This window comes from Vespula vulgaris, chromosome 1 (genome assembly GCF_905475345.1).
Source record: "Vespula vulgaris chromosome 1, iyVesVulg1.1, whole genome shotgun sequence".
NCBI classification, from domain to species: domain Eukaryota; kingdom Metazoa; phylum Arthropoda; class Insecta; order Hymenoptera; family Vespidae; genus Vespula; species Vespula vulgaris.
This window is the reverse complement of record NC_066586.1, coordinates 15966329-15980853: the sequence shown is the minus strand read 5'-3', so window position 1 is coordinate 15980853 and position 14525 is coordinate 15966329. Positions and strand designations below refer to the sequence as shown.

At 27.9% G+C, this 14525-nt stretch overlaps 2 protein-coding genes across 10 annotated transcripts; one reads left to right on the top strand and one right to left on the bottom strand.

Annotated features, from left to right (window-relative positions):
- The first annotated feature begins 183 nt into the window (after positions 1-183).
- LOC127068830 (KAT8 regulatory NSL complex subunit 2) lies at positions 184-4998 on the top strand. Of its 6 annotated transcripts, none has more exons than XM_051005154.1 (9): positions 184-328; positions 2429-2687; positions 2770-2951; positions 3072-3240; positions 3571-3749; positions 3841-3977; positions 4060-4182; positions 4266-4406; positions 4499-4998. In XM_051005154.1, the coding sequence occupies exons 2-9, from the start codon at positions 2437-2439 to the stop codon at positions 4745-4747; spliced, it is 1431 nt and encodes a 476-aa protein (XP_050861111.1). In that variant the 5' UTR covers positions 184-328; positions 2429-2436; the 3' UTR covers positions 4748-4998. The 6 variants fall into 6 exon arrangements, with proteins under 6 accessions (XP_050861111.1, XP_050861101.1, XP_050861075.1 ...); XM_051005144.1 differs by lacking the exon at positions 184-328 and adding an exon at positions 1549-1691; XM_051005118.1 differs by lacking the exon at positions 184-328 and adding an exon at positions 1698-1932.
- Positions 4999-5101: 103 nt separating this feature from the next.
- LOC127068800 (zinc transporter foi-like) lies at positions 5102-14463 on the bottom strand. 4 transcript variants are annotated; one of them, XM_051005090.1, is made up of 12 exons: positions 13627-14463; positions 11263-11984; positions 10416-10474; positions 10049-10289; positions 9739-9908; positions 9452-9652; positions 9188-9317; positions 8842-9111; positions 8560-8736; positions 8287-8474; positions 8027-8207; positions 5102-7967 (listed from the first exon to the last, which is right to left on the bottom strand). In XM_051005090.1, exons 2-11 carry the CDS (start codon positions 11972-11974, stop codon positions 8061-8063), a joined length of 2295 nt encoding a protein of 764 aa, XP_050861047.1. In that variant the 5' UTR covers positions 11975-11984; positions 13627-14463; the 3' UTR covers positions 5102-7967; positions 8027-8060. The 4 variants fall into 4 exon arrangements, with proteins under 4 accessions (XP_050861047.1, XP_050861056.1, XP_050861046.1 ...); XM_051005099.1 differs by having other exon boundaries at positions 13823-14463; XM_051005089.1 differs by lacking the exon at positions 13627-14463 and adding an exon at positions 13355-13607.
- Positions 14464-14525: the final 62 nt, after the last annotated feature.

Below are 14525 nucleotides of genomic sequence, written 5' to 3'. Positions count from 1 at the left end.
CACCACCACTTTCATTTCCACCTTATGCGTCAGAGCAAACAAACGCACAAATATTTTTCTTCCTCTCCTATCGAAAACGCGCGAAGTTTTATCACTATTACGATCATACCGTCCAAACTTTATTTTCATCGAACAATATCCCGTTCTGTTGTGTTCCCTTACAATTTTCTATCAAAATTGAAACACGAATTGACGACGTTCCATCATCGATATTCTTATTTCGATCGAAATCACACTTCGGTCTCTTCGATGTGCCTCGTGTAAAAATGAGAATTTCGCGCACCGAACGTTAACGAAAAATTCAATATTTGTCGGTGTAAACCAGCAGGTCAGACTTTCTAAATAATTTTTTGACCCATTACTCCAGAAACGTTAATTATACGCATAAACAACTATTTGAACCTCTTCCTCTCCTCTCGAAAATGTAAGAAAATTTTATCATTATTACAATCATACCGTTAAAATTTTATTCTTATCGATGTTCCGTCGTATTTCTTTGCGAATTTCTATCAAAATCGAATCACGAATTGACGACGTTTGATCAATATTCTTATTTCGATTGAAATTATACTTCGTTCTTTTCAAGATGCCTCGTATAAAAATGAGAACTTCACTTACCGAACGTTAACGAAAAACTGACTACCTTTCCGTGTAAATAACTGGTTTGACCCACTACTCGAGAGACATCAATCCCACTACTCGAAATATAAAAGAAAAACATCTGAACCTTTACAATAATTGGGAAATTTCCACAGGTACAAATTTTGTTTATGCCCTCCGTCCCTACTTTCACATTTTTGCAAACACGTGTGGGTCACGTCCCATGAGCGGATTATCTATTTATTACAATTGCTTGAAACCCTTGAAAAGGTATACGCAGGTATACGAGACCTTCATTAGATGTCGGAGGGAAATTTTCCTCTTTTATATTATTCTTTTATCATTTTCTTTAATCTTCACTGTTTATTGTTAAATTTATTACCGTTATTAAATTTAATACCGTTGAAAATATTTTCTTAAAGCATTTCTATATTTACGTATTTCTTGAATTTCAAGTTGTTTATAAGGAATTATCACTTCAAGCGTCGATTGTTCGCTTGTTCGAAAGTCCACTCCTGTGTAAATTCACTGTAAGTTTAATCGCACATTTTTTTTCTGATGATGTTCAGAGAAATATGCAGTCAAAAAGAGGATAAAGATAACCTTACAGCATGCCTTCTTTTCAAATACATACTTTGGATTTCACCGTTTACGGATATATTAGCACGGCAACGTATTTCGTGATATTGTCATATATTAAAGGGATGTTTCTATTTTTATTATTAATTATTATCGCAGAAGGAACGATAGACTTACAAATTCGCCTCAATTCGTTCTTTCGCGACCGCGTGGATTACCTAACCACCTGGATGTGTCAACACCCAGCTATTCGATCAAGGAATATTGCAGCAGCCAACTTCACAGCGTACCTTCGTTCTCTTCGTTTTTTTCTCCCTTAATCTTTTTCTTCTTTGCTTTCTTTATTATATTTATTTTATTCCATTACTTTCTCTTCTATTTTTTAACCTCTTTTACTCATCTGTTTTTATTATTAAGATTGATCGTAAAGTTACGATAAACACGAATCACGTAGTTTTCATCGTGTATTTAGTAGTTTAAATTTCCGGAAATGACGTAACTCGATATGAAAAGTAAGCAAGTAGACGAATGCAATTCTCGTCATAAAGGCATTATCTATTGTGTTGTGACAAACATTGTAATAAACACGTATACCCAGTCCCTTTTAAGGGTGATTCACTCGGCTGAATAACACTATTGTTTGTGTTATTGAGTGTTATTGTGTTACTGAGATTTTTTTGGACTTGGAAAATTATCAAACCATTTTTCGACGTCAACTTGCTCTACCGCGAAAGTCTAACGTGACAAATCGCGGTAAGCATGTAGACGAAACGAAAATATTTCGATTTTTTGTTTCACTGCTACTTCTTTATCATTGTGAAAAATATTTATTTATTTGCATCATTTTGTCCATATTCTTGTGTAGATCAGTGAAATTTCATTCAACGTCTTATACAAAATGGCGATGAATTCTCATTCCGAATGCGCGTGTTTGTCAAAGACCATTTACTATCATTTTTTAATTAAAGTGATCATTAAAAAAGTATGTCTTACGTTATGTCCGTATAGCTTAAAAGAGCAACAGTCTAATATATTATATCGTGAAATAGTTGTGTATGCACATTTTTAATACCTTCTTCTGCTGAGGCTGTATGGTAAACGCCATCTTTACATTGCATTATGGCGCTAAAATTCAATTCAGCATTCATATTAAAGCGTTTGAATTTAACTAGAGAAATTATTGACTTAATGTAAACTTAATTTAAGATTTCATCTAATTTATATTTATTTTTAATTGAAATAATTTCAGAGTGAGTTATGTTTCGGATTCCAAAGTCTACAATGTCTACAGCTCTTTCAACGATTAATACAAAACCATCTACTCAAACACGTAAATGTTTGTATGCATCATTTGAATGTTTACAATCTTGCCATGAAGGATATTCATACTGTTTAAGGCATATTCTTGAAGATCCAAATGCTCCTTTTAAACAATGTGCTTTCATATATAATTCAAATGGAAGAAAATGTCAGAACCCAGCTCCTAAACTTGATAAAAGAGATACTTCGTAAGTTTGTTTTATATAATAATGTTAAGTATTATGGTTATCATTAATTTAGAAGAATATTGAAATGAATTTTTTTCTATAGATATTGTACAGAACATACTAGAAAAGCACAGATTGCTCGTATTAAATCAACATCACGTCATTCATTGCCACAAACACCTGAAATATTATTACTAAATTTGAATCACTATGTAAAGCCAACTGATTCAAGTACAGAGGATACTGAAGATGAAGAAAATAAAGTTAAAGCATTAGATCCTTTTAGTATGTATATACTTGAAATTTTTTCTTTTATATTGAAATAATCTTTTGTATGTATACTATAAATTTAATTATATCTATATAATTATATCTATATAATAAATAAATAATTTTTATTTTTAGATGAAATTGATGCTTATAGAGTGAATGCAAGTGGGTGTGACATTTTAGATTATGCTAGCTCCTCTGATAGTGATGTTGAACCTACTACAGTAAGTGATACTTTAAAAAATGCTTGTCTTGATGACAGTGATAATGAAAGTTTACATAGCCCACAAGAAGATCCATTGAAGTAAGTTTATGTTGGTATGTTTGAGTATCAATCTCTTTACAAGATATATTATACTATGCACGCTAGCATGCTTCAGCTTGTGCCATCACCTATCAATATATGTATATGTATATGTATATGTATGGTGTGTGTGTGTGTGTGTGTGGGTGTGTGGGAGGGGTGTGCGCGCGTGCGTGTGTGTGTACACATATGTATATATAAAATATTAAACATCTTATTTTTTATACAATTTTTAAAAAACTAGCTGTTTACTGTTCTTTTTACTTTTATCATTTCCTAGTAGTTGCTTTGTGCAAAGAATAAGATACTATCTACCTATTGAATCATTAGTATTAATTTTTTAAGGCATGCTGGAATATTTACTGCAGAGGAAGTAATTTATATTGCAAGAGAAAAATTAATCCGCCTTCAGTCTCTTTACATAGATCAATTTAGAAGATTACAATATACATTAAGAGAGAGAAGACGCAAATATTTACATGGTTTGAAAAAAGAAAAAGAAACTGTATGTAAGTAAATGGAAATTTTCCTAAAGTTTCACATTCCTATTACAAATATACAATGATGAGAAATTAAATGAAATATTAATTATATATATAGGTAGTATACACGATCAACCTAAAGAAACAGCAAGGGAGAAAAAAATATATGAGAAACTAAAAGCATTAAATCGATATCATAGACGTAGTGGCACAGAAGCTGTACTTTATAGGAAATCTTTAGAACGCCGAGCACAGGTAAATAAAATATTTCTAATAAAGCAATAATGTCAATGTTTTCTGAAATTTACTATAATATATATGATACCAAATATTTTAGGTATCAGAGGGACCAATGCAAAAGCCACCAAATATATCCAAATGTATATTTACAGAAGGTGGTGTAAAATGTGGTGAAAGAACACTTCCTTCTGCTAAACATTGTCGTAAACATATTCTTAAGGTATTATTTTATTCTTTTAGTTAATAGATCATAATTATAATAATAAAATTATGATGAAAGAAATATTTACTTTTATTTTTCAGGATCAGCACCAAGTTTTATTTAAAGCTTGTGGTGCAGTACATGCTGACATTGAATGTCATGAGCCTATACCAGTTATATTTGATTCCAATTGTATATTCCATATGAATTTACCACAACAATGTAAATTAGAACCAATGAAAGTAAGCTTATATTATAAATTAATATTGACATTCTTTAGCAATGTACTTATTATAATTTATACTTCTTTTCTAAAGAATATTTTTCTTTATAGTTTGAAGAAGAAAAATCCACTACACAAGAACTATCAATGATTGATAATCAATCCATGGAAATTGATGTAGTTGGTGAAACTCAAGAAATAGATCCAGATGATGATATGGCTGGATTAATGAGAGAAATGAATGATACTAGTCACATGAAACCAACATTCAATGAAAGTTTGAACAGTGAAGCTAGTACTGATACAGCATTTAGTTTATCAGCTCAAATGAGTGACAAGGATGAACTAGTTTCAATGTGACATGAGCTTTTATATTAATTTGGAATCATTATTGTATTATATAATATTCATATTAAGCATATATTTGGGTTTAACCTTTATAATTAACAGCATAACAATTTTATTTATATAGAAATGAATAAGCTCTTATGTTTCAATTTCAATCATTTGTTCTATTAGCAGTGGATGTAATTTATATTCTGCTAAGTTTGTACATATTTCTATTGATAAAAATAATCTTAACGAGTGTATATAATTAGTAAGTATAATAATAAATTATTGCAAATGTGTATTATAAATCTAATTTATTTTAACTTTCATATAAAATCAATTTGATTTTATTATATGATGAAGACATGAAGGATAGAAAGTACCTTATTTTATCAATTTTTTTATTTTGTGCAGCATCTGCAAAATGTAAGTATATCATATATTACACATATGCTGATTTCGAAATCATGTTATTTATATATATATATTTGATAAAAGAGATACGTATGTTACAAGTTATTAATAATTTCGCACGAAAACTTGTCCATATTAGAACTTATTTAATCATTGTTTGGATATAAAACATTTGGGCAATTCCATGAAAAATATTATACATGATCTATAAAACTTGCATATTCTTTTGTAATAATTTTGTGTTAAACTTATACATGAATACCTCTAAATATTTAGTTTATTATTAATATTATCTACTTATCAAAATAATAATTTTATTAGGAATTATTTTTGGTAAATAAATATTTTAAATATACCGTTAATTAAGTGTTTAATAAAAAATTATTTCTTAAAAATAAAGATACTAATAATATTAATAAAATCATATTTGAAAGAGAAATACAAAGGCATAAGTTTACACACATGCATATTTCATATACAAATAGTACTATACAATAAAGGTAGTATCACAGCAATTATGACCGCATACAATATGTGCTTAAATTTATTTAATTGCTAAACCTTACAGTGTTGATAGATACATATAATGTGTGATATTTTTCAATGGTATACATGTTTATAGATGAATAATAAACATAAGTGAGAAATATATATCTTATACATGTGTATCATTGAAATTTTAAGTATAACTTTATGATAGTTATATATTTAATTATATATCTACTAATGATAATTATAAAATAACATTGTGGCACATTTATATCCTCTCGAATTTAAGTAAAATTTGCATAGTAATGTTAACTTTCAATTTCTCTCACATTGAAAGTGCTTGAAAGTTTTTTTTTTTTTTTACTTTTATTGATGGGATATTTAAAATTATCAAAGTAACAAAAAGGTATATTTTTAAAGTAAAATATCATGTATACAATAAGATGTATTAAGTTTATCTTTAAATGTTCATATTTATTACTACAGGTTTTTTTTTATTATTTCAGATAATTAATCACCTGTAGATATAAATTATCATAGCTTGCTTTCTTCTCTTGTCTTACTTCTATATAAAGATAGATAATTATTCAATTCTTAATATATGATTAATGTGAGTACATATAAAATTCTGTCCTTCATGAAATTGAGATATAACATGAATCTATCAAAATATTATATCTTCAGTATCATAACTTTTACTTTGTATGAAGATAGATAAACAATAACACTATACATTTTCTGATACGGTAATACATAGTTTTTTCTTCTGGTACATCTGCACAAAATTTAATAAAGAAATGTGATCTAGAATGATACCTTCACAAAGTAGAAAATTTTCTAAAACATATTAATTTATTTATTCCATCATTATTTAATTCGATTATTTATACTACAATTCTCATACCTAATTGTTTGTATCACTGATAATCTATTATGGCTAAAGCCAATTTTATTTTTATTTATTAGAATAATCTTATACATAAAAATAAGAATATGATAATAATGATATATACGAGCACCAGACAGTGAAAATAAAATCATTTTTCGATACTGAAATACATATAAATGAAAAATGATTACATTGGAATTGAATAGATAAACGATTTTTTAATTATGAATATATGTAATAATATTATTTAAAAATCAATTGATTAATTGAATTCTATTTTGTTTGAATTTGATATATGTTCATAGTAGAATTAATTCTATTCTTAAATATCATTTGATAAGTATACATAATGCAAATATTTGAAATTAGGAATCTTTAAGTATATAAATCTTGCATGAAACACCTGAATATTTGTATTGAAGTGCAAAGATAGGCATGGTAATAAATATTCAGTGTTACTGTAATACCATAAGTAAATACAATTGCAGTTGTGTCTATTTGTCTCTGTATAATTAATACGTAGAAAAGATAATTTCTTAAAAAATAGAAATTTGTATAATATCGAATAATCTATTGATTTAAAAAGCATTAATTAAATCATAACTTATTTTAATTTATAAGCGACCTTTAAATATCTATCTTACTTTATAAATGTTTAAACTAATTTCTGATTTAAGTATCAGATCACTTACAAAATAATGGAAGCCATCTTAACTAAATATTTTTATGTAATTGCTGCTATAGGTTTCTACAAATTACTTATATCTGAAACGGATTAAATATATTGCCTAATACTTTTGACAATATTCGCCAAAGCAATGTATTTTTTCATTGATAATAACAAATTACTTATATAAAAAAAGTCGTGAATTGAATAAAAGTGAATTTTGTAATAAAACGTGTTCACAAATAAATCTAAAAAGCATTTAATGTTTAATGAATAATTACTTTAACATTAATATTTTTTATATGTGCTTGCAGTCTATTCATACAATGGCAAGTTTTAATTCTAAGGCAACTTTCATTTAATATTATATACTTAATATTAATTTAAACACGCGATATTTTTAACATATAAGCAAATGAATCATGTAATTTATAGCAGCAATTATATACAATCACTTTATTTAATATCAAAGTAACAGATAAAAGAACTAGGTAATATATTATAAAGTTCTTTATCTAATTACTGAAAATAAGGTTTCATCATACATTCTCTATAAGAACAGTATTTCAATAACCAGAAGTATACTCTGAATACTTGATTTTGTAAGTATACTTCAAATATTGTCGTTGTGTTTAAATTAATTAAGTTTTCTAGATATTCAGTTATTCTCTTAGTGCTGCAGTATTTTTCTTGATATCTTCATACCTTCTGTATTATTTTATCTATAGTTTTATAGTTATCAATATAAGAGACTCCTTTATTATAAATAACAAACTTCATTGGTAAATGTGCTGTAAAGATGAAAAAATATAAAATTTTTCATTAAGCGTAAAAAATATTGACAACTTACCATTTTTCAAAAATACTTCCAATATATATATAATTTAATCATTAAATATATGTTTAAGATCATGTTCATAAAGTGCAATAATTAGCATGATACCAAGACCCAATGATAATCCTAATGCTTGTAACATACATTGCCAGTGTGAACTGCGTTCTGCAGAATGACTCGAAGATAACTCTGGTATCTATTATAACAATGAGTATTTATTATAATGAGTAAAATTTATCTTTAAGAAAATATTATAATATTATTTAAGTACTTACCATATCTACTAAAGCTATATATATAAACATACCAGCAGCAGCAGAAAATATCCAACTGGTTGCTGCTGGTGTACTGCCCAATAACACACCAACTATCATCCCAAATAAGCATAGCACCGATGACAAAAGATTATAAAAAACTGCTTGTTTAGCACTCATACCTGCTTTTAACAATACTGCAAAATCACCTGTTTATAAAATTCATATTATTATTTTTATTACTGTTCAGAATATTTTTTTATAATTTATTGTTTATTTTTTATTCCAATTTACCTAATTCGTGAGGTAATTCATGACAAAAAACAGCAATAGCGGTAGAAAATCCACCTGCTATGTTTGCTGCAAAAGCTGCACCTATGGCCATGCCATCAGTAAAATTGTGTAGGCCATCTCCCATTACTACCATCCAAGCAACACTTGACATTGACTCTGGTGCAGAATGTACATGACCTTAAATAATACACATATTGATCTATTACAAAATTAAGACATGTACATCAAAATATAAATACAGTATAAAGATATTAAAATTTACTTCAACTAAATATATCTTACCATGAGAATGTGTATGGCCATGATGTTTAGTCTCATGCTCGCGTATAATAACAGTATAACTTTCAGATTCATTTAAAGGTATATCAGCACCATCTGCATTCTTTTTTGCATTATTTACAATGGAATCATCCAACCTCCAATCGTCAGTCGTTTTTTTCTCGATATCACTTGTCATCATTTTTGATACAGAATTACAGTTTGCTGTTAATGGTTTTTCTTCATCGATAACAGGTGGTTTATCTTGTTTATGTTGTCGATTATGATGATTATCTATAACAGAATTTCTTATAAAATATTATTTGAAGTATTCAAACTATGACTTAATGTTTTATTCCAATTATCAGACCTTGTGTCTCTGTTGTGATTTCACCATAACAATATGGATATGAAGAATATTTATGTTTACAAAGTTTTTCACCAACAACATTACTGTTAGGACCATCAGACTCCCTCATAACTCTCACACGTGATGGTAACTGAAAATAAATTTTTTATTTATATTTTATATTTCATATATATACATTTTATTATATATAGATATTCTTAAAATTTTGCTATAACTATTACTAAAAAACTTTATTGTAAGTACTTATAATGTTATTATATTTACTTTGTTACGACGTTGACGATGTTTTCTCCATTCTGCTAACACTGTTAAAGCTTTCTCAGTAAAAAAGAACAACACTAGACCGATCATAGCTACAAAACCCTTCCACATATTTAAATTATGTAGTTCTTCATGATTTGTTATAAAATGACTTTCATGAATCTGGTTATGTTCATGATTATGTGTCATTGGTGACATCATTGCCTAAAAAACGATTTTGATAATTTTTTAATTTTTATATTATAATTACTAATTTATATTTTATTTTATTTTATTTAAACAAGACTTACATGTGGTAACAAATGTATAAGAGCATCACCACATAATGTTCCCACAGCAAGAGCAACTAAGAATTGTAATAATTGATGATAATAAATTTTTCCCATTACAGGTATTACTGCTACACCAAGCAGTCCACAAAGACTGATAATTAAAATGCTAATCGTTGAATACAACCATACTAAAAAATAAAACAGGATATTCTTTATAATTTGTTATAAAAAAAATGTTTTTTTAATGCAGTAAAATCACAACATATAAAATTAAAAGAAATTTTTTTATTACCATAAGACAGTGTAATATGAAAATATTGTTATATACCTTGAAACATGTTACGAGTTATTTCTTCTGGACGATAATCAATATCATCTGTAACAACTTTGTAACTTTCTGGTACTAGAACACATCCATTTCTTTCTAAACTTGATTCTCCTGCCAATTGATAAATGAGAACTGGGCAAACACGTTCGAAAAGCCAACTTGGTAATGTTGTATCATTATTTTTTGAGTTATATGGGCTACCTTGTGCAACTGTATTTAGCAATTCTTTACCGCTTAAGCACTGAAATAATGTAATTGTATATTGTTTTCATATAATATAATATTTCTGGTAATGTCAAGTACACACAATATTATAATTATATTTTATGAAAAATCCTTAATATCATATTTATATATGTATATTTACCCTTTCTTTTTTAATTCCATTCTTATCATGTAGGCCATTATGTTGCAAAGTTTTACTCTCTATAATATATTTTAAATAAACTGAATTAATAAAATAATGTAAATATTTACATTTTTATTTTACAATAAAAGTTTCAATTATATTAGAAAACAAAATGTTGTTCATTTGCTTAATGTTCTTAAATTAATACGAAAAATGTCTTATAATGAAAAACATGGATGACTTAGTAAGATGCGCAATATAGTATGAAATTACACAAACATATGATAATATATTATTACTAGCACTTTGCTGATGCCAGAAAAAGTATTAAATTTTGTTTGCATATCATATTTCAAATAATAAATATTGTTCTGTATGTAAATAACTCTTATATGCTTATATTATTTTTTAAATATTTTAATCATAATTATTTGCTATTTTATAGTTTCAGTTATATAGTTCAATTTATAGCTTACTGTGAATACATTTCGGCAAAGATCTAACAGGCAGGTCAATGAAATCAATAAGTGACTTATTAGGTCAATTGGACATATATTCAAATTATTAAACCAAATCATCATGAAATAAGCATTTGTAGGCTTAATCAAGATCATTGTTATCATCAATAGATCATGTATATATAAAGTATATACCGAATTAGTCATATTTAGGTGGGCATTCAAACTATATTATTATTATGATGGACAGGTTTATTGTCATAGCGATTGGCAATTAATTAAAATGAATACCCAACTTAATCTTGAAACTAGCTAACGAAGGATTACTCAAAAAGCTATTGTTTCCAACCATGTTTTCCATTTTTTTTATGTAGTTACTGTAAATTGTATTTTTTTGTAATACTTACCTAATTGATTTTCGGATCGATTAATTCCCATGTTGTGACCCTCTAGTTTAGAGATATCAGTCAAAAGTGTTAATAAACCTAACTTCCTTAATAGCTTTTCAAAACCTTCTATTGTCATACTTTTACCATCACCATAGGCTTCAAAAATTTTTTTCATGAAGTATTTTTCATTGACATCTATACTTCTTCTTTTTCTAAGCCTAGATTCTTTACTATGATCGTTAGTAAAATACTTGAATCCTTGTTTCTCATGAATCATTAATTCAATTTGTCCAAGTCTTTCTAAAACTTCCAAATCATTTTTCAATAATATGTTTGTATCATTCTTATGTGATTCTTGACTATTTTTAATAATCTTCTTTTTTTCCAAAACTTTCTTTTCGGAATAAGATTTATCAACAGCAGCTGGTACAACTTTAGTAATTATATGTTTACTGTTATTAATTTCTTGCGTATCAATGTATTTTTTAATGTCATGTTTTATTTGATCCAATGTATTTGTTTTTATCTTTAAGTGATCTTTAAGTTGCATTAATTGCTTTGATCTTAATTCAGACGTTAGTAGTTCGTTCTTAGAATTAGGTATATTTTCATGATTTGCAATGTCATAGGATATTGCATCTGCCATTTTGAAGTCAGTGTGCGCTGAGCATGGAGTATGTGCAGCACATAATACACATACTACACATACAGTAACAAAGTGATGAGACATATTGAAGTATCTGCAAAAATATTCAGAAAAAGAATATATATATATAAAACAATAATTGATTTTTTATTATTTCTTATCTTTCTACAAATAATATAATTTTATAATAAAAAAAGATTTGACTTTTTAAAATATTTACTTTCAATAAAATATGTATTAAATAAAACAATAAGAAAATAAAAAGAAATTTATCCTTTTAAGAAATAACATAATAATTATTTCTAAACATTAACTGAGAGATTGTATTAAAAGGAAATAATATGAAGTATCTATCTAGATCAAATAAGATATATACTAAAGCAAATAATACATACAGATATAAAGTTATTTAGTACATTGAAAAAATAATTTTTAAAATTGTACTTGCTTATTCTTTAAATATTATTTTAAAGAGAATATTAATTTGTAATTAAGTAAAAAATACAACAAATGTAATATATAATATTTCTGTAAAGACAAACATGCACTTCTAGACAAGCTAAAAACAATTAAAAAAAAGTGATGCAGTTGGTTGATCTAAGTTTAAATAATGATTAATCCTAAATTTGATATGAAGAAATCTATAATAATGGTAAGAGAAATGTAATAGTAGTCAAAATAGTATGCTTAGAACAAATTTTCTCTATAAATAGAAATTTTTATTAAAAATACTTTAGTATACGCTAGATTATGTAACAAACAACAAAGAAATTAGATATTAAATATAGTAATTATAGACTGAATACAATGTCATTAAATAAAAAACTGACAATATTCACTATGTTTTAATAGAAAGTAATTGAAAATTTATTTATTTCATTGAAAAATCAATCAAAAACAAACGATATTTCTTTGTTTATTCTTCTGTACGTTTCCTTTTTATAGCTTTGAATAAAAAAAAAAAAGATAAATTTTACTACTTCTATTTGTTATTAAAAAAGAAGAGAAGAAAAAAATAAATTCCATAAAATGTATACAGCGATTATGATAAAAGAAAGCGTGTGAATTGTCTATTGAAAAAATATTTGTTACATATTCGTAATAAAATCTGTTTTAAAACTTGATCGACGAACATTTATTTATGAAATAAATTAAAATCATCGAATCGTGTGATTTCTGTAAAAGAACATTCATAGAAAACTTTAAGCGTTACTTAAAATTCACAGAACATAAACAACGTGCTTCTCAATCTCAACCGGTACGATCGTTCGACTATTTGAGTAAATATAGTATCTACAAAATAGCATAAAAGACGAGTAGCGCCTAAATGATGGCATGCCAATGAAAGAAAAGTATTTTCTTTTCGAAGTGAAATTAAAGTAAGGATAATAACGATAAAGATAGAAAACGAAAATGCGTAGGTAGACGAATTGCGTTTTCATCGTCACCGAAATAGTCGCTCACTCGGTCGGTTGGTCCATCAAAAATTGTATTTTTAGCTGTCAAAAAAATGGCATGGAAAGAAAGAGAGAGAAAGGGGAATACTCGCGCGAGCGCACTCTTGCCCTCTCTTTTCCTCCTCCTTCTTCGAATAGGGAAGCCGAGCTCGATAAAATACCGGCGACACCGGTACCGGCATTGACATCAGCATCGACATCGATATCGAATGCGATTTCATCGTACGACACGAATGATTGAATTTAGGTTAGAAAAACGACAGTCTCCAAGCTGCTTGCCTTTAAAATAGGTGAAAAAGTATAGGAGCACTAGCCGAGCGTGGGGTCACAACTTTTGTTCGTACTACTCTCTTGATTTACTCGAGTCGCGCGTCTCGCGCGCGCGTTATTACCACTTTGCGTGAACATTGCGTGAGGAAAGCATGCCGTCTGTTCTTTCCTCTTCTCTTTTTATTCTCTTATCATAAAGCTTTACCTCTACTATCCGTAGGCTGGAGACAAAATTCCCGCTACGGAATGGCATATGTTAATCGTGACCGACACGCACCCTTCCCGTAACAGACGGAAAGCTAGCGAAGTCCGAAGGCGTACTAGTTAGGTATATAGAATAACCAGTCGGTCAGGGCAAACATCACCACCATCACTACCCCACCACACTACACTACTGCCACCACTTCCTTTTCTCTCTTTCTTCGCCTCGCAATCAGTACACTCTTGATTCTACTTTCTCGTTCTTCGATCTATCCCTATGCTACAATGATTGTCTTTTGATCGCTTGACTGAAAGCAACCAACGAATTTCTTCAGCTTAATCTGCTTTAGCTTTGGAAATTCATTAGGATGCATTCATTGATTGCATGTGTGTGCGACTAATAAAAATGCGTGCACATTAAAACTGTTATTCATTGCGCACACGAAAAAATACATTATAATGAAAATTATAGACGAAACGTGGGCAATAAAAAATTTTTCATCGTGTAATCCTTAGAGTTATGTATATATTAACTATCGTAATTAGAAAAATAAGGTTATACCAGTACGATTACTATTTTACACGTGCCAATAGAAGTGCTACGTCACATATATAATTTTTAGAATCGACCAATCCCTGACGACTTTCTGTTGGATCCAAGATATGGATTCGCTTCTTTCTTGTTACTTCGTTAGTCAATAAAACCT